The sequence below is a fragment of the Oratosquilla oratoria genome, chromosome 21 (genome assembly GCF_046742065.1).
Source record: "Oratosquilla oratoria isolate Oo_2021 chromosome 21, ASM4674206v1, whole genome shotgun sequence".
NCBI lineage: Eukaryota > Metazoa > Arthropoda > Malacostraca > Stomatopoda > Squillidae > Oratosquilla > Oratosquilla oratoria.
This window is the reverse complement of record NC_134797.1, coordinates 50,811,150-50,835,866: the sequence shown is the minus strand read 5'-3', so window position 1 is coordinate 50,835,866 and position 24,717 is coordinate 50,811,150. Positions and strand designations below refer to the sequence as shown.

General features: G+C 38.8%; 2 protein-coding genes across 4 annotated transcripts in view; one reads left to right on the top strand and one right to left on the bottom strand.

Annotated features, from left to right (window-relative positions):
• The window catches only part of LOC143036914 (trans-1,2-dihydrobenzene-1,2-diol dehydrogenase-like), a 28,817-nt gene extending 15,826 nt beyond the window's left edge, over window positions 1-12,991 (bottom strand). The window contains exons 1-5 of one of the 3 annotated variants that reach the window (XM_076204903.1): window positions 12,842-12,991; window positions 11,058-11,274; window positions 8,370-8,533; window positions 3,186-3,313; window positions 1,657-1,780 (exon numbers count right to left, since the gene is read on the bottom strand). In XM_076204903.1, coding sequence (XP_076061018.1) covers window positions 1,657-1,780; window positions 3,186-3,313; window positions 8,370-8,533; window positions 11,058-11,259 — 618 coding nt within the window. In that variant the 5' untranslated portion in view covers window positions 11,260-11,274; window positions 12,842-12,991. Of the gene's footprint in view, window positions 1-1,656; window positions 1,781-3,185; window positions 3,314-8,369; window positions 8,534-11,057; window positions 11,275-12,440; window positions 12,462-12,611; window positions 12,724-12,841 lie in introns of those variants that run through there. The other 2 variants (XM_076204901.1, XM_076204902.1) reach the window with 2 other exon arrangements.
• Window positions 12,992-13,825: 834 nt separating this feature from the next.
• Window positions 13,826-24,717, top strand: part of LOC143037157 (uncharacterized) — a 41,354-nt gene continuing 30,462 nt past the window's right edge. The window contains exons 1-5 of the mRNA XM_076205273.1: window positions 13,826-13,918; window positions 14,631-14,748; window positions 22,078-22,750; window positions 23,284-23,375; window positions 24,482-24,703. Coding sequence (XP_076061388.1) covers window positions 13,826-13,918; window positions 14,631-14,748; window positions 22,078-22,750; window positions 23,284-23,375; window positions 24,482-24,703 — 1,198 coding nt within the window. The remainder of the gene's footprint in view (window positions 13,919-14,630; window positions 14,749-22,077; window positions 22,751-23,283; window positions 23,376-24,481; window positions 24,704-24,717) is intronic.

Sequence of the window (24,717 nt, the reverse complement as noted above, 5' to 3'; positions counted from 1 at the left end):
TTCACACTATTTCCAACCTTGACACATGCCCTACTAATGCAAAACTGTTACCACCTTCAGATTTCCTTCCCACTATCCCATACATCTACAATGCACTCCACAATACCAAGATACAGATTAAGTTGGAACCTTACATGAATCTGAGTCATATCTAGGTATGTTAGAAAATTAGAGAACAGGAGACTGGACCCAACGAGCACTGCTCCTTTCCTGTATACTACAATTAGGTAAATACTATCAATCCTCTCATATTCCAAAGTTGATTAGTCTCACAAAAAAAAAAATAATAATAATAATAATAAAAATAAAATAAAATAAATAAATAAATAAATTAAATAATAATAATAAAAATAATAATATAAAATAAATAAATAAATAAAATAATAATAATAAAAATAATAATATAAAATAAATAAATAAATAAATCTATCTACACACCAAGGACTTTTTCCCTCTTACAAGGGAGATAGCCAAGTAAAAAGCAAGTACCCCCTCCCATCCACTACTCTTTCCTCCCTCTCACCTTAGCTCCTTGTGGATGAAGGGTCATCCCTGTATCCCACCCACTGCCCTGAATCAGAAGCAATGCAGCAAGACACAGCACACCAACAGCAAGGCCACTTCATTTAATCAGCAATCCCTATTCTCAGTCCCCTCATGCAGAAAAAAAGAAGACAGGGAGAAATCCCTTTGGGCTGCATCAAAACATCATTCATTCATAATCACTCCCTACTCCCCCATCCCCTCCCTTCCTTGCATCACAGTATCATCTATACACAGGCATTCTCCACTCACTCCTATCTCCTGCCTATTCCCTTCCTTGCACTAGAGATTCCCCTCTTGCTCAATGTCCCCTTCACCCCATCCATTCATCTCCTCCTCAGTCATCCCCTCAAGTTCACTTCATCCACTTCTGCCTTCCACACCTTTCACTAATCTTTCTTCACTTACTCTTTTCCTTTATTTATACCATCCCAATACTCTTTCATCAGGCCTACCTGCCATCTACTTTTCCACCAAAGCTCTCCTCCTTACCTCCTCATTTCTCATTCTATCCAACCTAGTAACCCCTACCATATTTCTCAAATATTTAATTTCAAACACATTTAAACTTTTTCTCTCTGCCTCTCTTAAATTCCGGGTCTCTACGTCATACAGTGCCATCAGCACAATCACCCCTTCACATAGTCTCCACTTTGCATCCATTACCAAATACCTATTTCTCCCAAGGCATTTACTTGCTTCTCTCAGTCTACAATTTACTTCCATTGCTACTCCTCCCTTTCCTGCCACATGTGACTCCAAATACCTAAAGTTATCTACTTCCTCCACACTCTCTCCTTGTACAACTTGCTACCATCCTCTCCCCTTGTACATCTGAACACCTTACTTTTAATAAATAAATTAATAAAATAATAACAACAACAATAGAAAAATCACAAATAAATAAGTAAACAAAATAATAAGCCCCCATGCACCTTATCAACCACTCAACAGGCTCTCTTAAATATCTGTCAACATACCAATGCCTTTTTCCTCTTTAGAGGGGAGGCAGCCGAGTCAAAGGCATGCCCACCCATTCCATTCAAACTACTAATACAAACTACTCTAATTAGAATAAATTAATACAAAAATGCTAGAAATAATAATACTTACATTCTTATTCAGGTGTCCACCTGTATATATGGCTAAGGGTTTCTCACTTCCCATGACCAGTGAGGCAAACTGAACTGGATATATTCCAGCAGCTAGAATGGCACCACCACCCAGTTCCTTCTTGCTGTAATGATCAACATCCTCAGTCATATTGCTACATCTATTCGAATATCATGAATACATCAATAGCAGTCACCTGTGGTCAATGTTTATGGGAGCAACTGCCTTTATGTCATTTCTGTTATAAAATAACCATGGACTGAACTTTACTATTTCCATTTACTACATAACATTGACAGTATTTCTTCCCATAGAAAGTTGTTTTAGTAAAACTAGTACTGTCACTATGACAAGGTCTGACAGTTCAAGTCGTATCTACAACCTTTCCATCAGTTTGGATGCAAAGATTAGTTGCAGCAACAATCAAATCAGAAATACAACCTCCCCAATCATCATGGTTTCAAGAAAAGCCACTCTACCAACTCTCTGTTCATAAACATAACATAACAAGTACATACATACATATACCGAGTGCTTTTTCCCCCTTACAAGAGGGGGTAACCAAAGTCAAATGGCATAAATACACTCCCATCCATTTCATCCCAACATACTCCACTCCCATTCACCACCCCTCCCTCCCTCTACTCTTGGCTCCTCCCAGATAAATGGTCATTCCTGCATCTCACCCATTGCCTTGGGTTAAAAGCAATGTAGCAGGACACAGTACATCCACAGCAAGGCCACTTCATTTAATCAGTGAACCCCCTCTCTCCGTCCCCTTATCCAGAAAAAGAGAAGATGGGGTGCCCTTCACGCTGAATCAGAATACCATTCACACATACTCTCCAATGCCCCCATCCCCCACCCACTCCCTTCCATGCATCACAGCATCATCTATACACAACCACTTTCCACTCAACCCTATCTTCTGTCTTCTCCCTTCCTTCCTCAACAGACATACCTCCCCCTTTCTCAACGCACCTTTTACCCCATCCATTCATCTCATCCTTGGTTGGCCCCTCATATTCACTTCATCCATTGCCTTCCACACTTCTTTTACTAATGTTTCTTCACTCATTCTTTCCATGTGTCCAAACATTCCCAATACTTTTTCATCAACCCTATCTCCCAACTCCTTTTCCACACCCACTCTCCTCCTCACCTCCTTGTTCTCTCATGATATCCAGCCTAGTGACCCCTACCATACTGCTCAGACATTTCATCTCAAACACATTTAAACTCTTTCTCTCTTATGTTCAATGTTTCTGCCCCATACAGTGCTGTCAGCACAATCTGCCCTTGATACAATCTCCACTCAGCATCCATTTCCAAAAGTCTATTTCTCATTAAACTTTTTAATCCCCCAATGTATTCAACTTCTTCGACAAGTACTGGAAGGATATATATATATATATTAAAAAAAATGTAAACGTCACTGAAGTCTCTAAAACAACAACTGCAAAATCTTAGTCCAAACCCCACAAATCACTTACAAAATTTCTAAGCCAATCCTTTTACAAATGACATACCTGACATTATCAATTCCTTCAATTGGTGCTCCAAGCGATGAAAACACTTGCACCACATCACCAATTTCACCGGATTGGATACGCTTTATCAACTCCTCGTAAACAGGGAAACACCTTGACCATATTGCCTTGAAAGAGTACAGAAATGCACATGTTACAGCACACAATATGTATCTATATACCAAGGGCCTCTTCCCCACTATAAGCAAAGTAGTCACCCAATGCATGCACCCACCCCTACACTCAGTGATGAATTATCCAACCCGCGCATGGGCTCCTAATCTCAATAAGACACACCACAACGCCCTACAAACCATACAAAATAAAGCCCTAAAGATAATTACAGGCTGTACAAACAACATCTACAGACCATTTACACCATGAAACAAAGTCCTCAAAATCAAGGTGATCTTTGACATGAGAGGCACACAACACTTTTTGCAGCCTCCACAAACACAGCACACCTACTACAATACACTTGATAGAGAGGACTTACTAAGCTGGGACAAGAGAAGCACAAGAGGGCATGGAAAGAAAAAAAAAAATAATAATAATAATAGCTACAGAAGAGAACTGAAGAAAAACAGTTTTCCACATAGAGTAGTGGACACTTGGAACAAACTGGCCAATGAAATAGTATGCACAAAAACCATTCATGAGTTTAAAAGTAAACTAGACACTGCGAGATACAAAGGCAGGACACCACAAGCATAGCCCCCCTTCCTGCAAAATACAACTAGGTAAATACAACTAGGTATATATAGCAGAACACCGACACACACTAACAAACATCAAAACAACACCCAAATACCTATATAACACACAAATACTCTTTTCTCTTCCTCCACAACCACCAGAGAAGCACATCCATAATAACATCACTCACTGCTCCATCAACAAACTGAAAGACAATACACTGCTGTATCACCTGGCCAGACTATGATGCAGCCACCATCCAGCCTTTCTATATTACAAGAGGCTCAATGACATCACATGCTGTCCAGGATGCAACAATTCACCCTATACTATACGACACATTCTGGAAGACTGCATTGTACAGAATCATGCATGCCAACAACACAACATACACTCCAGAAAGGATTTGTGGGAAAACCTCTTTTCAGCCTTGGCATTCCTCAAGGAGATGGGACTGCTTGGCCAACAACAACCCCCAACCCATTTCACTCCTATTAAGTGATGCCTCCAGTTTCTCCAATCTAACACTTTTGTCTTTAAGCCCTCCAACAAATCTCCCAGGGAAGAAGTACTGTATCTATTGGATTCTCTCCAGAGACAGAGATAGAGTACCAGCCTCTCAAGGCTGCACCTTTGGGTGGAGACAAGGGTGTTGACATTTTTATGATATATGGCAGGAAGATGATAATCTGAAATCTGTCCCACTGGGCCACCACAGGCTGCTCACAGTGGGCAATGAAAATACATGCATATCAAAAGGCCTTTTCCTCTTATTTACAGGGTGACCAAGTGAAAGCATACACTCACTCTACACACATTCCAAATGTATCCAAAAACAAATTTGTTGTCCCTCCCATAGATGATGGGATATACTAAAAGAATTTTATAATGAGGAAGTGAATAAATATGTACCATAAAAAAAAATGGAAAGAACATACATACAAAAGGTGTATTGAGGCTAAGGATAAAAGAGACAAAGCTTGGAAGAAATGGAAAAGAGACAAGAAAACAAGCAAATGGCTAATGTACATCAAACTAAGAAATGATTATGTAAAAATATGCAGAGATGAAAAGATAAAATATGAAAAAAATATATATATATATATAATAATAATAATAGAAAAATGCAAGGAAGAACCCAAACTATTTTACAGGTATGTAAATGGCAAACTGAAGAACAAACAAGCAATAGAAAAGCTGCGCCAAGGTAAATATGAATATACAGAAGAACTGGAAATGGCTGAAATTATGAACCACTTTAAATCAGTATTCACAATAGAAAACTCACCTAAATGTGAGGAAATAGAGAGAGAGAGAGAGAGAGAGAGAGAGAGATCCCCCTCAATGAAAGAAATAATTGTAACACAGAAGGAAATCGGCGACCAAATCAAAACCCTTGACATTAGAAAATCTCATGGTCCAGACAGAATTGCAAATTGGATATTGAAAGAATGCATGGAAGAATTAACAGACAAAATATAATTAAATCCTCACTTAAAGAATGAAAAGTGCCACAGGACTAGAAGAATGCAAACATTGTACCAATTTATAAGGGAGGAAACAAGGAAGACCCATCACATTACAGACCGGTCTCCCTAACAAGCACAGTAGCAAAAATTTGTGAAAATGTCGTCAAAAATAGGGGAGTTAAACATTTGGAAGAAAAAACTATACTGAATCCAAATTTAATCCAAATAATTTGGATTCAGAGAAGGAAGATCGTGTACAACAAACTTGATCTGCTTCTACTCAAAGATTAAAAGACATAATACAAGAGAGAGATGGTTGGCCAGACTGTGCCTTTCTGGACCTTCAAAAGGTATTTGATAAGGTACCATACAATAAACTAATAAGGAAGATAGAGTCAATAGGTGGCATCAGAGGAAAATTATTGGAATGGATGAAAGACTTCCTGACTGGGAGGAAAATAAGAGTAGAAATTAGAGATAAATTCTCAAATTGGGAAGAAATGAAAGTGGTGTCCTGCAGGGATCAGTACTGGCCCCGATCATGTTTACCATATACATAAATGACATGGATGAAGGAGTAGAGTGTTATATGAATTTCTTTGCAGACAACACAAAATTACCAAAGAAAGTAAAAACTGAGGATTGCACTCATTGCAACAAGACTTGGACAAAATCTGGAAATGCACTCAAAAATGGGAAGTGAAATTCAATATCAAGAAATGTAGTACCTGTATAATGGAATTTGGAAAAAGTAAAAACAGAATATCAAGAGATTATAAAATTGGTGATGAGATAAAAAAAGTAAACTCAGAAAAAGACCTTGGAGTGATGATCAGCAAAGACTTGACACCGGATAAGCATATTAATAAAACAGTCAGAGATACCTACAATTTATTGAGGTCAATAAAAGTGGCATTTGCCTATTTGGACGAGGAAATGATAAAAAAAATTACATATACATACATATACCAAGGCTTTTTCCCCCTTACAAGGGAGGTAGCCAAAAAGGAAAAGGCATAAAAACATTCCCACCCATTCCATCCCTGAATACACTCCACACCCCTCCACCCTCCCTCTTATCTTAGCACATCCTGGATGACGGGTCATCCCTGCACCTTGTCCACTGCCCTGGGTCAGAAGCAGTGTCGCAAGACGCAGCACATCCACAGCAAGGCCGCTTCATTAAATCGGTGACCCCCCCCCCTCTCTGTCCCCCCATATAAAGGAGAAGACGGGGAGAAATCCCTTCGGGCTGCGTCAAATTTTGCTCACACATACTACCTCATACCCCCATCCCCCTGCCCATTCCACCTCATGCATCACAACATCATCCATATACAACCATTCTCCATTCACCCCTGTCTTCTGTCCTCTCCCGTCCTTCCTCAACAGACATTCCCCTCTTCCCCAAAGCCCCCTTCACCCCACTTCACTACACTAATAAGACCAAAACTCGAGTACGCAGCAACACTATGGACACCCAGTACCAAAAAGAATATAAAAAAATTAGAAAGAATACAAAGAGCATCAACAAAACTGGCACCAACTCTTTCCAAAATGACACATGAACAAAGACTGTCCAAATTAGAATTACCAACTCTGGAAGAAAGAAGGGAAAGAGGAGACCTACTATCTATAGAATTATGAGGGGAATGGAAATCTTAGATAAGAATGATTTAGTGAAATGGGACAATGGAAAAACAAGAGGACATGAAAAGAAACTAAAAAAAGATAATTACAGAAGAGATCTGAAAAAAAAAAAAGCTTCCCACACAGAGTGATAGATACTTGGAACACATTAGACAATGAAACAGTGTGTGCAAACACTATTCAAGATTTTAAGAAAAAACTTGATGCTGAGAGATACAAAGACGGGTCACCACGAGCATTGCTCCCTTCCCGTATAATACAACTAGGTAGGTAAATACATTGCTTAGGTTCCATGCAACACAGATGCAGTATTTCCACAGGCATGAATGAACAGCTGAAGCTAGTTTTTGTATGTGTATGTTGTTAACATAAGTTTAGAAGTTGAATTGATATGATTGTTGCTGATGACTATAATGCTCCTCTTTGAAGCAGAGGAAGGAATCTTCCTTTTGGTCTACATCATGACTATCAATTAGAAAAAAATAAAATAGTAAATAAAATAAAATAATAGTAATAATGATACATACATATACCAAAGGCTTTTCCCCTTACAAGGGAGGTAACCAAAAAGAAAAAGGCATAAAAACCATTGGCACCCACTCCATCCCTAATACACTGCAATAATGATAATAATAATAATAAATAAGAAAGACAAAAAGAAAAAGAATGAAGTGAGAAAAAGAAAAATGACATAACTTGTTTTAAGTGTATGAAGTGAGGGGTTACTATATGAAGTAATGGACATAAACCAGTTCTGCTGTCAGGCCCTGACACTGCCCTCAATTCAAGTAGGGTAGACGAAAATGTAGAGAGCATTTTGATCTAGCCACAAACTATACATGTTCTCTACTGACCCATAATAATAAGACAATATCACATTTCTGAGCAAAGTTTTGATAGAACGAAGTTGTTATATATTTGATACATACCTATTTGATCCATTATGCATAGGACCAAATAGGAAGGTCAAGATGTTCATGTGCTACATGGCATTTGTATGTTTGTTTATATATGCACCAATATGCTTGCAAATGGTGGATGAAATAAAACTCACCAAGGAACTGGGAATCTTCTTTTAAATCCCCCTATCACGACAATGATGGGGTATATGGATGACCCATCATCCATGAGGAGCTAAGATGAGAGGGAAGAAAGGGTGGTGGATGGGAGTGGAATGAGTGGCAGTGGGTATTTACCTTTTGACTTGGCTACTTTCCTTGTAAGGGGGAAAAAGCCCATGGTATATAGATTGATACACAGACTAAGAGATTCAATGGAACACTGAACTTCATATATCTGAAACCCAAGAAACCAGCCAAATCCCAGTAACCAGTTCTATGCTCCAAGCAGCAAAATTCTCATGACATACCTCCATCAAAAATACCTTCTTCTTCTTGGCTAGATCCACCAACTGTTTCGTCTCCTTGTAATTCATACATAGTGGCTTCTCCACCAACACAGGCTTGCCTCCTTCAATCATGTCCTTTGCAACACTCAAGTGGTACGGATTAATCACACCAACATACACCACATCTGGTGGATAACAAATGTTTTGGCACTATTCATCATCTATTACATTATGTGGACATGGGCTATGACTTGGTCATTCCCTTATAGGTAAGTATGGAGATTTAGTATATACATTAGAAATGGCAAGTTGTACCCTTTCATGCACAAGCCAGGGTTGATAATTAATTCCCAACCCCCACCAACAAAAATTAAATTCTTGTTGTCAGGATGTGCCATCAAGAGTGGAGTATCTACACACATGCTATGGCAGTACAAAGCAAGTGAAATCTAACAACTTAAGTCAAGGGACATCAATTCAATGGGTGGGTGTGGACTAAGAAACTCCCTCTAATTTTCTCCTGTGAAGTCAAGGCAAAAGAAGGTCTGGAATTATTTAATATACCCCAGGTCTCTTGTAGACCCATGGCTCCCAAGTGACCATCAACAGAGTTGGAAAAGTCATATGCCATGGCTGATAAAGAGGTGATGTGATGTGTACTGTTGACATATGAAACAGGGAGAAGTCTGTTGAGGGTGATCAAGTTTTTACACAAGTGAACATTTCCAATTGGTCTTCACAAAAGTGCAACTTTTTGGAGAAAAGCAAGGGGAGCAAAAAAAAACAGGTTTACATACATACATGTAAACCTGAGAGAGGTGCTTAATTCCTGGGACCATTGGATGTGACAAAAGCTTCTAGACTTGACAGGATCTGAAACTGGGTACTTAAAGAATGTAGAGAACAACTAGTGGACAAGATCCACAGTCTTATTACATGTTCACTGAAAGAAGGCATTGTTCCATGTGATTGGAAAAGGACAAACATAGAGCAAATTCACAAGGAAACACCACTAAATTATAGGCCAGTATCACTAACCAGCACAATAGTGAAAATATGTGAAAGGATTGTGAAAAATCGATGGACCAAATATCTTGAAAAGATGAACATTCTGACAGACAGTTGGTTTGGCTTCAGATCTGGAAGGTCATATGTGTCGAAGAGAGGGATGGGTGGACTGCGTGTATCTGTATCTGGACCTAGAGAAGGCATTTAATGACATACCTCACAGTCAACTTATGTGGAAATTGGAGCATGTTGGAGGACTAAGAGGCAAACTACTAGAATGAATTCAAGATATTTTGAAGGAAAGATACATGAGGACAGTAGTAAAGGAGATGTCAAGCTGGAGAGCAGTAATGAGTGGAATTCCTCAAGGTTCAGTGCTTGCACCAATAAGATTTCTTGTATGTTAATGACATGACAGAAGGAACAAACTATGCCAACATGTTTGCAGATGATGCAAAAATCATGTGAAGAGTGAAAAATGAGGAAGATGGTAGAATATTGCAAAAAGATCTACACACTATTTTGGCATGGAGCCAAGAATGGGAAATGAAGTTCAATAAAAAAAAAAAAAAAAAAAAAAAAAGCAAATTACTGGAAATGGTCAATAGCAGTAAAAGCCCATCTTTAAACTATTCCTTGGGAAGAGAACACAATACAAAAGCAGGAGGAGAAAGACTTGGGAGTGTTGATAAAAGACAACCTGTCACCTGAAAGACATATCAGAAGGATTGTGGGAGAGATGTATGGACTACTGCACAAGATTAAAGTGGCATTCCATTATATGGATGAAGAAATTATGAAAAAACTCATCGAAACCCTGATATGTCCAAGACTGGAATATGTATTAGTATGGTCCCCACATAGAGTGAAGGATATAAGGAAGATTGAAAGATTACAAAGGGCAGCAACCAAACTGGTCCCCAGCCTGGCAGAGAAACCATATGAGGAAAGATTAAAAGTACTGAGTCTAACAATTTTGAAAGATTGAAGAGAACGAAGTGACATGGTTACAGTGTTCAGGTCACTAAAGGGGAAAGATTGCATTGATAGAAGAAATCTCCTGATTAAAGATGGGAGGGCTTTAAGAGATCATGGAAGTAAATTAAGAAAGACATGTCAAAAGGATGTGAAGAAATACAGTTTTCCATATAAATGTATAAATATGTGGAATAGTTTAGAAAATGATATAGCCCAAGCTCAAACAATAAAGTTCAAATCTAAATATGATAATTGGAAATCAAAGATATAGATTAAGTTGAACCATCCAATTTGAGTCTAGATGTTAGAAAACTAGAGAATAGGAGACAGGAGCCAACAAGCGTTGCTCCTTCTCTGTATACTACAATTAGGTAAATATTTAATACATAGAGGGGTTGGGAGTGGAAAGAATAAGAAGTCTGTGGTGCATTTTATTATGTATTCTTGTTTTAGTTTCTGGCAGGCAACTTTATTTATTTGACATAAACCCCTAAGCAGCACAAAAGGATACACCCATGCCTACATACCTTTGCATTCCTCTTTATGATTTAGACCTTTATTCCAACTGCTGATGGACAACTCTTATGAAATTAAGAGGAACTACCTCAACAGCAAAGGGGTTAAGAATAGTGTATACAGGAGTCAATCAAATCATAATGCAAATTTAAATCATACTTCACGAAAACAAAACTGGAACTGAGAAAATTTAAAAGCTACCCATACCAATTTCAGGATCCTTTGCCAAATCTTGATAAGAGCCATAGGCTTTTTCAGCCCCATGCTTTGATGCAAAATCCTGGGCCTTCTTCAAGTCTCTTGCTGCTATGGCAACTACCCTATGTTCCCCAGCAGGATGAGACTTCATAGCCGATACAAAATCAGTTGATATCTTGCCTGCACCAGCTATGCCCCATTTTGTAGCCATCTTGTTGAAGATATGCTGATGGAATAAAAGGTTCATTAAATATCATCCTGAATAATGTGTAGAATACAACATTTTGGGAAAATTAATAAAGTAGCACGGGTATAACATTTGCATCACAGCTCAAAATAATCTTTGCCTAGTCATGTATGGTTTATTTTCTTCAATAGATGCAACTGACATGAACAACACTTTTGACATTGTCCCTTAATATCTTTTCATATTAAAGACCATGGAATCTGAACTGTAAAACAATGACATGAAATGGTTGATTAAATTCCTCACTGGCTGTGAATACAGGACATCTGATAAAAAAAAAATATTTGGAATCAAAAGACTACAGCAGGGTCTCCCAAGGAATAATAATAACACCCTTGCTTGCTATCTACATATGATCTCCCCATCCCAATACATGGGGTTGTCCCATCCAGAAACTTGAGGCAGTAATCATCATTACTTCCTTACATAAATAGGTTGTGGAAATGCAGTTTGGTAACACAGGTAGTCAAACCCCATAGACTGCACATATGGAGACGAATGGTCATAGTTGTGGTCCCGTCAAGAAACCCACGACCAACAATCTCTTTCATTACAAAATATTCAAATTACCTTGGTTTAAATATAGATGGGAATCCTGTTTTTTTTTTCAAAATAAGGGCGAGGGAACAAATTAGGACCGCTACTCAAGTACCGAGAGGAGTTTGTGGTACCTTCTACCATAATAGTATTGTTGTACCACCACTTCCAGGCACACATTTCTTTAATCCCTTATTAATACGTACGTACATTTGTGTAAATATACATTTATCTTGACTGACGAGCTTACGTTACACGGAGGTTCTGCACTACTCTTAATCAATAAATATTAATTTCTCTCAATTTGTAATATAATCGACGACTGCTTTGTAATTCATTAAACTGCAGTTCGTTTAACTTTTGTTTGTGAAAACTGACAAGACTGTCATTCCAACAATTTCTATAATTTCTAATATTTCAAGCAACTCCACTTTCGAGTGGACACACCATAAGTGTTAGTGGTTGCATACTCGATATCTGGACATATAGTTAGAACGTGGTTTAGTTACACAAGAAAAGGTTAATCTTTGTCTGAATTAGGTTAGGTTAGGTAATAAAAACGGTATCATGACCTGAGAGTTAGGTTAGGTAATAAAACACGTTATGACCTGAATGATGGTGTATGCCTGAGTGACCGCAGAGTACCCCGGATCCCCATATATCAGCACGCGGGCGAGGGTGCTAATTCTACAGTTGATCCCACGATTCTCTTTATTTACTTTTTAAAGTACGCCTCAACATCAAATTAAGTACTCAAAATGTAATAATGATATACATACCAGTAAATATTCATACAAATCAATCGTCGTTTCAAAAACTATAATAGGAATTATAAAACTACGAAATACTTCACAACCGAAAACTTGATTACAACTGCACTGGTTTAATTCTCAACCATATTAAAAGTTGCCTATAATCCTATCTTCGTATATGAATGGCAAACTGACATGTGTTCGCTTTAAATATTTTTATGTTTATGATATAAATTGAAAACAAGATAAGACTTTACCTGCAATGACAATAGACGTGAGCCAACAACTGACAAATTTCTCAAGTCCTTGACGTTTAGAGTTGCAGAGAATAAACTAGAGTTGCCAAATTGTGATTTATTATGATGTCTAATTATGAAAGTTTTGTTACAAGCGGATATTTGTATGCATTTATCTAATATAATATACAGGGTAGGAGTTCATGTATCCCATCTGTCGTCGGAAAATCATATGAATAATAGTACTGTTGTTTTGTTGTTATTCTTCCACACGTAGGAACCCTTTGCCAAAGGGGGACAGTATCAAAAGCTTTAGTACAGTCCAGGTACACCACATCCGCTCTGCCACCCCGAGTCACAACATACGCACAGCGATCAACTTGGTGCATTACCTGTAGGACAGTAGAACGCCCTTGTATAAAACATTATTGGCAATAATGTGGCCTAATACTGCTTCACGTATATAGAATTCGAGAATTTTACACAGGATTGATGTGAGAATGATCTGTCGATAGTTTTATACCATTTTCTTGCGACCTTTCATGAAGATGGGTGCAACCAGAGCTTCCCTCCAATCCAATGGTAGTTCTCTCAGTTCGATGCTTTTGCAAAGCATTGGTGGTGATAGCCGATAGGTCTAGCAATATATAGTCTGGGGTTTCTTGGAGGATCCTAGGGTGTATATCATCTGGGCAACAGCACTTGATAATGTTTATATCTCTTATTTATTTCATAATATTTGATTCCAATATAATAGGTTTTTCAATAAGGTTATTGATATATGCACGTGGTTCGGGTTTAGGTCCAAAGCCTTTGGACCTAAACCCGAACCACGTGCATATATCAATAACCTTATTGAAAAACCTATTATATTGGAATCAAATATTATGAAATAAATAAGAGATATAAACATTATCAAGTGCTGTTGCCCAGATGATATACACCCTAGGATCCTCCAAGAAACCCCAGACTATATATTGCTAGACCTATCGGCTATCACCACCAATGCTTTGCAAAAGCATCGAACTGAGAGAACTACCATTGGATTGGAGGGAAGCTCTGGTTGCACCCATCTTCATGAAAGGTCGCAAGAAAATGGTATAAAACTATCGACAGATCATTCTCACATCAATCCTGTGTAAAATTCTCGAATTCTATATACGTGAAGCAGTATTAGGCCACATTATTGCCAATAATGTTTTATACAAGGGCGTTCTACTGTCCTACAGGTAATGCACCAAGTTGATCGCTGTGCGTATGTTGTGACTCGGGGTGGCAGAGCGGATGTGGTGTACCTGGACTGTACTAAAGCTTTTGATAGTGTCCCTCATTGGCGATTGATACCCAAACTTAAAACTTATGGCATTCAGGGAAAGGTTTTCACATGGATTAGAAGTTTTATTCTTGGGAGATTCCAGACAGTTGTGAATGGCGACAGGTCATCCAGATCTGGAGTATTGAGCGGTATTCCACAGGGTAGTGTCCTAGGCCACACACTCTTTATCGTTGACATAAATAACATTCCTGGACCTATTTACCCTGACTCATATGTGTTTGCTGATGACACTTAAATTCTCCGGCAAATAACCAAGCGTGAGGATGCATATGAAATCCAGGGGGTATAGGGTGAAGAGATGGGCTGATGATTTAACTCTTCTAAGTGTAAAGTATTGTCAATGGGAGCTTTTGAAAATATTGTATATGCACATCACTACAGAATTTATGGAGAAGTACTCTAACATGTAGATGAGGAGAAGAACCAAGGTGTAATTGTGGACTCAAATTTAAAGTGTGAATAACATATTTTCAGCAAAATAAAGAAATCAACTCCATGATGAGTCTTATCCGACGTGTCTTCTCGTACCTGAGTCCTGGTAAGTTCAAGCTCCTCCATCCAGCCTTTGTCCGAATCCACCTGGAATATATGCGTAAGCTGCCTGGTTTCCGAGACATATATATTTGGCAAACAAGATCGAGCAAGTTAAAAAACGAGCAACTAAGCAAGTATCTTGATTATCTGGATTCTAAACCTGCACACGCTGAAATTCAGACGCTGTAGAGAGGACATGATGGAGATTTGGAATAATTTAAATCAATATCATAAGTAGATGGTTCCAGCATCCTTCAGGCCCCTGGACAAGCACAGTAGGCAACCGTGACAACATTTTCCCATTGACGTTGTGTACGGGGCGCAGCGGAATAGCTTCTACTACTGGACGGTGTTAATGTGGAATAGTGTGCCCTTGGCGGCTGCTGAAGCTGCATTGTTAATTTACTTCATCGTTAAATTTACTTCATTGTTTATTTGCTTATTTATGTATTCATATGATTATTCGTTCGTTTGTTTATCTATATCTATCAAATTATTAATTTGCCTATTTATCTATTTTCATAAATTAATTTGTCTATCTATTTTTTATTCATTAATTTTTATCTATATTTCATCTATTCCTCTACATAACCGAAAAAGTCTTGAAATCTATAAATTATCCGAGCCAGTGGGTCTGCCCCACATCTATCATAACTCTTACTTCCTTCCATTTCACTCTTTCCTCCCATTAGACCCCAAATCCCCCTTCCCACCCTCTCCCCATCTTATCTATCCTGCCCATATTAAAAAAAAGTCCCCACACCTATCATAGCTCTAACTTCCTTCTATTTCGTTCTTTCCTTCCACTAAACCCCCAAATTCCCCTCCCTCTCCCCCATCTTATCTATCCTGCCCTCTACGAAAAAGTCCACAAGACTATAAAATTAACCGAGCAAGTGGGTCTGCCCCACATCTTTCATAACTCTTACTTCCTTCCATTTCACTCTTTCCTTCGACTAATCCCCAAAAACCCCACTCCCTCCCTCTCCCCACCTTATCTATCCTGCCCTCTAACTAAATGTAGGATTCTCATTTTCGCTTTTTTTTTTCAATTTCATTAAATGCACCCTATTTTATCCATTTTCCATCTGGTAGTTACGTGTTTTTTTGTTTTTGTTTTTTTTTTAACTGACATTTACAAGTAGCATTGCTTGGGGCGTTTCAAGGAAGAAGTGACAAGGTGTACAAAAATGGTATGTGGAACAAGGACGATCTAATAGAAGGAAAAGAAATGAATGGTGGACTGATGAAGAGAAGAATGTAGAAGAACTGATCATTCAGAGACTTGTTGCAAAGTAGGATGAGAGAAAAATATGAAATGTGTAAAGAAAAAAGAAAGAAAGAATATAAGGAAAACAAAAGATAAAGGAGACCAGATGTAAAATGGGGGAGAAGTATGATTTTTTTTTTTTAAATAATAAGATATTTTGAAAAGAAACCAAGGGAGAAAGGGGATGTCAGTCAAGTAGAGAAGTAAAGGTAAAAGGCGCAGATGGAGAGATTTTACGGAAGAGGTGGCAGTAAGGGGAAGATGGGCGGAGTGTTATAGAGAGCTCTTGAAGATGGAGGGCAGGGAGGCATTGGTGGTGGCAGTGATGAGGGGGGAATATGGAGCAGAAATAAGAAAATATGAGGTGGAAGTAACTGAAAACTATGAGAACAGGTAAACCACTTGGGTTAGATGGTGGCATGCGGAACGTCTGAAGAACGGAGGTACAGTAATAGTCGATTGGCTAGTGAGGTGTTTGATGTGTGTCTAAGGAAGGGTAGAGTGCCAAAGGACTGGAGGAGTGCCTGTATAGTTCCGCTTTACAAGGGAAAATGTGACTAATGTGGGTGTAATAGCTTCAGAGGGATCAGTTTGTCGAGTGTAGTTGAGAAGGCTTATAGGAGGGTTTTAATTGAGAAGATTAGGAGAGAAACAGAGGTAGTAATTTGTGAGGAACAGTGTGGGTTTAGGACAGGTAAGGTTGGCGTGGATCAGATTTTTGTGGTAAGGCAGACATATGAGAATTTTTTATGAAAAAGTAAGGATTTTTTTTTGGGCCTTTATGAATTTGGAAAAGGCTTACGACAGGGTAGACAGGAAATCACTGTGGAAGATTTTGCAGATATATGGGATTGGGGGAAGTTGTTAAGGGCAGTCAAGAGTTTTAGGTATTTGGGGTCGCATGTAGCAGGAGAGGGAGGAGTAGAGGTGGAGGTAAATTATAGACTGAGAGACGCTAGTAAATGCCTTGGAGAATTAAAAAGTGTTATGAGAAATAGGCATTTGGAATGGATGGAAAGAGGAGATTGTATGAAGGGAATAATTATGCCAACGGCATTGTATGGAACAGACACTTGGAATTTGAAAGAGGCAGAGCGGAAAAGTTTAAATGTGTTTGATATTAAATGTCTGAGAAGTATGGTAGGGGTTACTAGGTTGGATAGAGTGAGAAATGAGGAGGTGAGGAGGAAATCTTGGGTGGAAAAGGAGATAGCAGATAGGGCTGATGAATGAGTATTGAAATGATTTGGACACAACGAAAGAATGAGTAATGAAATGTTCGTAAAAGAGCTGTGAAAGGTAAAGGTAGAGGGAGTAGCTTGAGGGAACAACCGAAAATGAGATGAATGGAAAGGGTAAAGAGGGCGTTGAGCTAATGGGGAATGTTTTTTGAGCAAGGAAAGGAGTAGGCAGGAGATAGGGATGAGTGGAGAGTGACTGTGTATAGATAATATTTTATTGCAAAGAAGGGAGGGGCGGGGGATGAGGGGGTAGGCGGTACTTATGTGTGAATTATATTGTGGCGCAGCCCGGAGGGATTTCTCCCTGATTTCTCTTTTTCTGCACGTGGGGACGGAGAGGGGGGGAGGTCGGTGATTAAGTGAAGTGGCCTTGCTGTAGATGTACTGTGTCTTGCTACAATGCCCCTGACCCAGGGCAGTGGGCGTGATACAGGGATGACCCGTCATCCATGAGGAGCTAAGATGAGATGGGGGAAAGGGTGGTGGATGGGAGTGGGTACGTGCCTTCCACTTGGCTACCTCCCTAATAAGGGGGAAAAAGCTCTTGGTATATGGATAGAATAAATAGATTAAATTTAATTGTGTATGTACGTACGGATGCATGTAAAGATTTGAATGTATGTGCCTGAGCACGTAATAATGATGGTGAATGCGCACGATCGATTGATTTGTGGAAAAAAGACCTATCGTCATATTACTATATAATTCGTTCTGCACCTCACTGATGTAAAGTGTAGATCAAGATCGTTTATTTAGACCTTGGTGTAGATTAGATAATGATTGGCCCGATCTCGTCAACTGTATTTTGTTTGGACTTCGCTAGAAAATTTAAATAAATACCGATATATTTATCTTGACGAACTAATATGTATAGTTTACATTAAGGAGGAAATTATGATATAGAATAATTTTTAGGATTCCAGAAATTTTTTCCTTTTTTTGGAGAAAAAGGCGCCAATTTAAAAACAAGTAAATACGATTACACAAATAGATAAATGGATAGATGAATAAATAATTTGATAAATAGATATACATACATATATATATATATATATATATAGATACACAAAAATAGGTATATAAGTAAATAAAGAAATCTTTGTATCTGTTACAGTTACCTTAGCAACCGTTGCTGCTCTCGTTGCCAAGGCGACGTGACGCCGTTCAACTAGTTCAGTGTTGCGACTCGTTTTCAACAAAATCTTTGTTTTAGCAATAACGGTGAAAAAATACATGAACAAGATAATACCAATACAAGTCTGAAATTTCTTTTGTACAATTGGTGCAAAAATATTACGCTATCATCGAATGCAGTGCCTAATCAACGTCGATTCTTATATGGACGTAGATGATGTTAAATTTATATGTGGACATCATGAAATACATACGAATTGATTTATGTGAACTGGGAAAACAGGCACTATTTCAATACACGAACAAAATGTTGCATATCTATTTATTTGTTTAAATTTTTATGACATTTGCATGTGAATAATATTTTTTCTCTAATGAGATAAATATACACGAATGAATTGCGTTAGAAATATTAAAAGAAGCTAGTTAAACTAGTAGCTCAAAATGGCATACACCAAGTTTACAGAATTATCTTACAATTTAGTGCGTATCGATTCCTTACTGTAAAATATTAATTTTTTCAGAATAAAAGCCACTGCAATTTTTCATAGTATCAAACTGGGAAAGTTAATGTGGTGCTGATAAGGTCAGTTTCACTAAATTTTGTTTCTTTTGTTCTCAAGGAATCACAATGGAAATAGATTGTGATCAATTTGTTATCATCAATAGTTTTGTTTACTTTTTTTTTTCCTGAGGAGTAGGCGGAGCCCTTACATGCCAAAGTACGGCCCCGGGGCAAAGCACTCAGTGACGCCCACCCCCCCTTCCCCCATCACCACTACCCATCTCCACCATTTCTTATTGCCTATTATAGCTATTGGCTTGCGAAATAATGAAACAGAATTTAAAAACTGTATTTAATGTCCCTATTGCAGATAGGACAAGGGAAAAATATTTCATATTCTGTTTATTCTAACGCAAAATTCGTATATTACAGAAAATGTTCAGGGCTCCTTTGATTTTTTGTATTATAATTATTTTGTCAGCCTTGTGTGCGGCATGTCCACACTAGAATTGCCGCCCCCTTAACTTTGCCGCCCCAGGGCATATGCACGCCCCACCCCCGCGGCGACGGACCACCCATAATGCACACTAAACAAATCAAATAGTACGGTTGTGTGACTCAAAGTATGTGTGTAATTACTTGATTGTAATATACAGAAACTGAGCTACACTCACGGGATATTTTTTTCTTCAGTTATCATACCTAAGTTTTGAATTAGATGGTTGCAGCTCTGGCCATCCGAATTACTTACGTGTTTCAGAAGTCGATGCATGTAACAATAAATTGTTACCTCGATTTTCACTGAGTGGAAACCCACATCCCCACAGTGACTGGCAACGGTCCTTAGGCCCCCACACAGATCTCTCAAGGAAAAGATTTTGGAGACGAGAAGCAGGGAAATCCTTCTTTCTGATGTCCATTTTGCAGGACCACCACTAGCTGGTACACGCCATTGATCCCTTAAGTATCTCTAGAGCAGTGGTTCTTAACCCCTGGGTCGCGACCCAAATTCGGGTCGCCAAGCCATTTTATTGGGTCGCTAAGGGTTTGCAGAAAATAATTATTTTCCCACTACAATATATTATAATTACATACTGTAATAATTAAAATACATGATGCCTAGTTTTAGGATTCTAAGCAGACCATGATTAAATAAAAACTCCAAAGCAGAAAATTTATTTGAAGTGTTTTGAAATTTCAATGCAAAACCGACAATATCTATGTAGGCTTGGGTCGCGATGCTTGATTTGTGCAAAATTTTGGGTCGCTGCCAAAAAAGGTTAAGAACCACTGCTCTAGAGGAAGCTGTATGTATTTCTTGTCATCCTGGAGATATATTTTTCCCAAATTTATTCCCACAACCTCACGACTATCGTCCCATCCTCTCTGCCAGTTTTACCTGATCCCTTTGATGTCCTGAATACCATTATTACGTCGCCTCTTTCCCTTCTCTCTTCCAGTGATGGTGAGCCTAGTGCTCACAGTCTCTCTAGGTACGTTTTATCTGCAAGACGAGTTTGGTCGCTGCTTTTTGGAGCCTTGCTCATGTTCTTCACCTTATGCGGAGAAAACAACGCCTCCACTGCTGCATGTTCCAATCTTGGGTGGATCAGGCATCTTATCATTATTTTATCCTCTCTCTCTCTCTTTGTCTATGTAGTGAAAATCACTTTTATATTCGTCTATAGTCCGTATGTGTGTGTGTGTGTGTGTGTGTGTGTGTGTGTGTGTGTGTGTGTGCGCGTGCCTGTATTTACCTAACTGTAGTATAAAGGAAAGGAGCAACGATCGTTGAGTCCCGTTTTCTACTCTCCAAATCAGCATACATAGCTTCATATTCATGTACCTATTCCAACTTAATCTATATCTTTGATTTCCAATTATCATATTTAGATTTGAATTCATGCATTGTTCAAACTTGGGCTATACAACCTTTTAAGATATTCCAAGTATTTATGCATACATATATATGAAAAAATGTATTTCTTCACATCTTTAGACATTTGGCTTTTTAGTCTTGTGTGTGCGTGTGTGTATACCTAATTGTATTTACTTAATTGCAGGTACGTAGATCTGTGGGTATGTCCCCAATAGAGCGTATGATTTACTAAGGTCTCGAATCAAATGCTGGTCTCATGATCGACAGCTATTACCCTCCCGGACGAGAGCTCAGAGCTCATTTAGTCCTTTCAACGTATTTCGCTGTGATTTTACACGCTCATTCTTTTGTTCAAGGGGAATAGTAATGGCTGGGTGCATTACTAAAAGCTTTTCATCCGTGAGCGCGGGATGAACTCGGACCTGATGCTTGGCAATCCAAAACGCTAACCACGACACCAGCAATCCATGTTTTGGTTGCGTGATCGTGATTGCGTTCGTGCGCGCGTGTATGCTTACCTGTGTGTGTGTGTGTGTGTGTGCCATTGCTTGTATCCATGCATACATGCAAACACACGTTGCTGTGCCTAAAGTTTATTATCTTTTACGTCGTTTCTCATCTTGCAGTATTTAACAAAAAACGAATTAATAAATGAATAAATGAATAAATATCTTGGACGGGAGAATTAAAATTATTTTTATTCGTAACTATGACTAATATTTTCTTAAAAGGGAGCAATATCAAGGACACAAAATTTCATCGCCTCTTCATTATTTTTCAATCGTAGAAACACGTAAGCGACCACTAATATAATTCAGAGATCCGATTTTGAATCCCGGCCAAAGATAAAAAAAAAAAAAAAAAAAACAGCATTGCTGAACAGGGCAAGAAGTTAGGATTTTTTTTTTTTTTTTTTTTTTACATTCACAACACCCATACATAGCTCTGAGCTCTCTTCGGGGGGGGGGGGTAATAGCTGTCGTTCACAAATCTAAAACGTGATCCAAGACCAGACTGTTCTGAATATTAAATGTTCCATGAATATGCACAATGTACAGTGTCTTCCACTTGCAAGAACTACAGTTGTTGAGGTTGTAAAAGGCTTTGACTGGCTACCCAACTTACAAAGTGGAAAATGCTGTAAAATGAATAACAATACTTATAAACTTATCAAGAACCATTGCATAGCATTTTTTAACTACTCAAAATTTCTAAACCACATCCAGGTACTTGTTTTCAAATAAGATTAACATACTGCAGTAATGACGATAAAAGAGTTCTTCACAATGTTCTTTTGAACTAAATTCAAACCGAGCGTGAAGAACATTTGATAAAGTACATGTATAACGCGTGAACAGCAAATGTAGCCCACGAACAATTTGTGAACATGAATGAACACGAGAACCCCACGTGGAAGAACATTGATGAACTTGGAAAACTCACGAAAGAAAAGAAGGAAGAACAAAATGCGATGGTTAAGACAACTGAAGGCAAAGGGCAGGAAGATTTCGCAAGTGAAGATACTGATGACGATAAACATGACAACCAGACCAATAATAGACAAAAAGAAGAACACGTAGAACTTGAAAATATCGGGGGGAAACACGAAAACCCTCTAAATTACAATAAAAACAACCAAGAAACTAGAGAAGCACACGGCAACATCGATGACAACGACGAAGAGAAAGGATCAAATTTGTCTTCGAAAAGAAACAGCTGGGACCTTGCCGTCGACGCTCGAACAGGTGACGCAACAGATTGGCGCGAAATACAAGATGTCCACAAAGAACAGAATGACCAATATCAGGAGCAGGAGAACCCTGGAGAGGAGGAAGATGACCAAAAACAAAGGGAGAAAGACGACGAAGATATGCTAAAGAGTCAGGCAGGAGAAGAAGGGTCAGGAAGTGTCGAGAGAAATGAGAAGACCGGTGAAGAAAGATGCGATGGTCAGGATGAGGAACCGAGAAAAGTCGACGACACAAATGAAAACGACAAAGAAAAGAATCATTCAGAACGGAAAGGCCCAAGGTAAGATAAACATAGTGAATTGTAAGAGAATGTGTTTTTATATACACAAACTTATGTACTGCACTACATACTATTTTTATACACTATGTACTGTATTAGTTACTAGAAAGCACGTGCTCATGTTTATGTATATACAGTATGTATATATATATATTTATATATATATATATATAAAATTACGTAAATCAACCTTCTTGTTTATAGAATTACACAAAATTAATAATGATAAATGAATAGAATAAATAGATAGGTAAACAAATTAATAGATAGGCAACGAAACAAATAATACGTAAATAAAATATATATTTATGAATATGTAAATAGATAAGTAAGTAAATGAATAAGAAGATAAGTAAGCAAATAAATATGTAGATAAGTAAATGAATTAATGAATAAATAAACAGATAAATAAAAATAAGAAGGGAAAATAAAGTAATTATCCAGACTATATAGCGATGCTATTAATAAGATGAGACTCGAGCAGTCAAAATCACGACAAGCCATAGGCATTCCCGCTTCCTCCCCTCCTGCAGGATAACGGCGAAGCTCCTGAAGGAGCACTGCCGCGCCCACGGCCTCTACCTCCTGCCTCGACTCAACGACGTCCTCTATCTGCACTTCAAGGGTGAGTTCCCGATTCCCTCTCGTTCTTTCTCTCGTCTGTTCGAATTCCGAGGCGGGCCATTGTTTTTGGTCGAGTTTGTACTGTTGTCAGGAGAGGTGGTGAGGAGCCTACTATGCCAGGAGGCGCTGAGTAGCTGCGGCCGGAGCCGTCACCTTTGCCCTGTGTACATGCGCTTGGGGGATTGTTGGGGGGTAGACAACATACAGTCACTGCTGGGAATCAGAGAGGAGTGCGGATTTCGAACACCAGTCTAACGGAATGCGAGACAAGTAAGCGCTTTTCCGATGATGCCAGCCAGCCTACACGAGGTCAAAATTGTCTTTATATTTTGTTTTTCTTAGTTATGATCCTTTACGTCAGAGTAGTGAATAGCTTTGAGTGATTCTGGAAGGTCAATCTTTAGGTCATTTTCTTACTCTTATAACGCTCTTCACGCCAGCAATGTTTCGGCACTAAGTTCCTGTTTTCTCGGGAGCAAATCGGGAAGAAGATGTTCACGTGAGCAAATCGGGAAAAAGCTGTCGAGAAAAAGGAAACTTGGTGCCGAAACATTGGTTGCGTGAACAGCGCTTTACCAGTAAATAGGAAGCCATATATGTTGTTTGACACGGATGGCGTTTACGATGTCTGAGCAATTGGCCATCAAGGTGCACCAGAACAACCTTTGTCGGGCGAGGTTTTCTGTGTCTGGCATCACCTGGTCTTCCTCGCTTTCCTCCTTCCTTTCTCCCCTTTCCTCTTGCAAAGGTGTTAGGCAGAATAATCATTTAGTCAAACAATCAATTCACTGAGCAATCCATTCATCTGTTAATCAATCAGTTAACCAATAAATTAATCAACCTCTTAATCAATCAAGCACTGGATCAGTCAATCAACCAGGTAGTCAGTCAATTAATAAATCAATCAATCAATCCAACAATCAACCAATCATTCCATCAAAAAAATCAGTCATTTAGTCAGTCAATCCATCAATCAAATATGAACCAATATATATGCCAGCCCATCATTGCTTGTAACCTGTTCACCCAGCCAAATGCAAAAACATCGAAGTACACAAAGGCCTCTTCCCCGCATTTACCCTTCCCCTTCTACTGCGCCTCCCTCAGGCTTCACGATCATAGAGAACCTGGAGGAGTACACAGGGCTCAAGTGCCTCTGGCTGGACAACAACGCCATCAGGGTGATCGAGGGGCTGTCGCACCTGCAGCACCTGCGCTGCCTCTACCTGCAGAACAACCTTCTGGACTCGCTGGAGGGACTCCAGCACCTCCGGGGACTGGTCACCCTCAACGTGGCCAACAACAGGATCGTCAAGTTGGAATACTTAGGTGAGGAAGAGGAT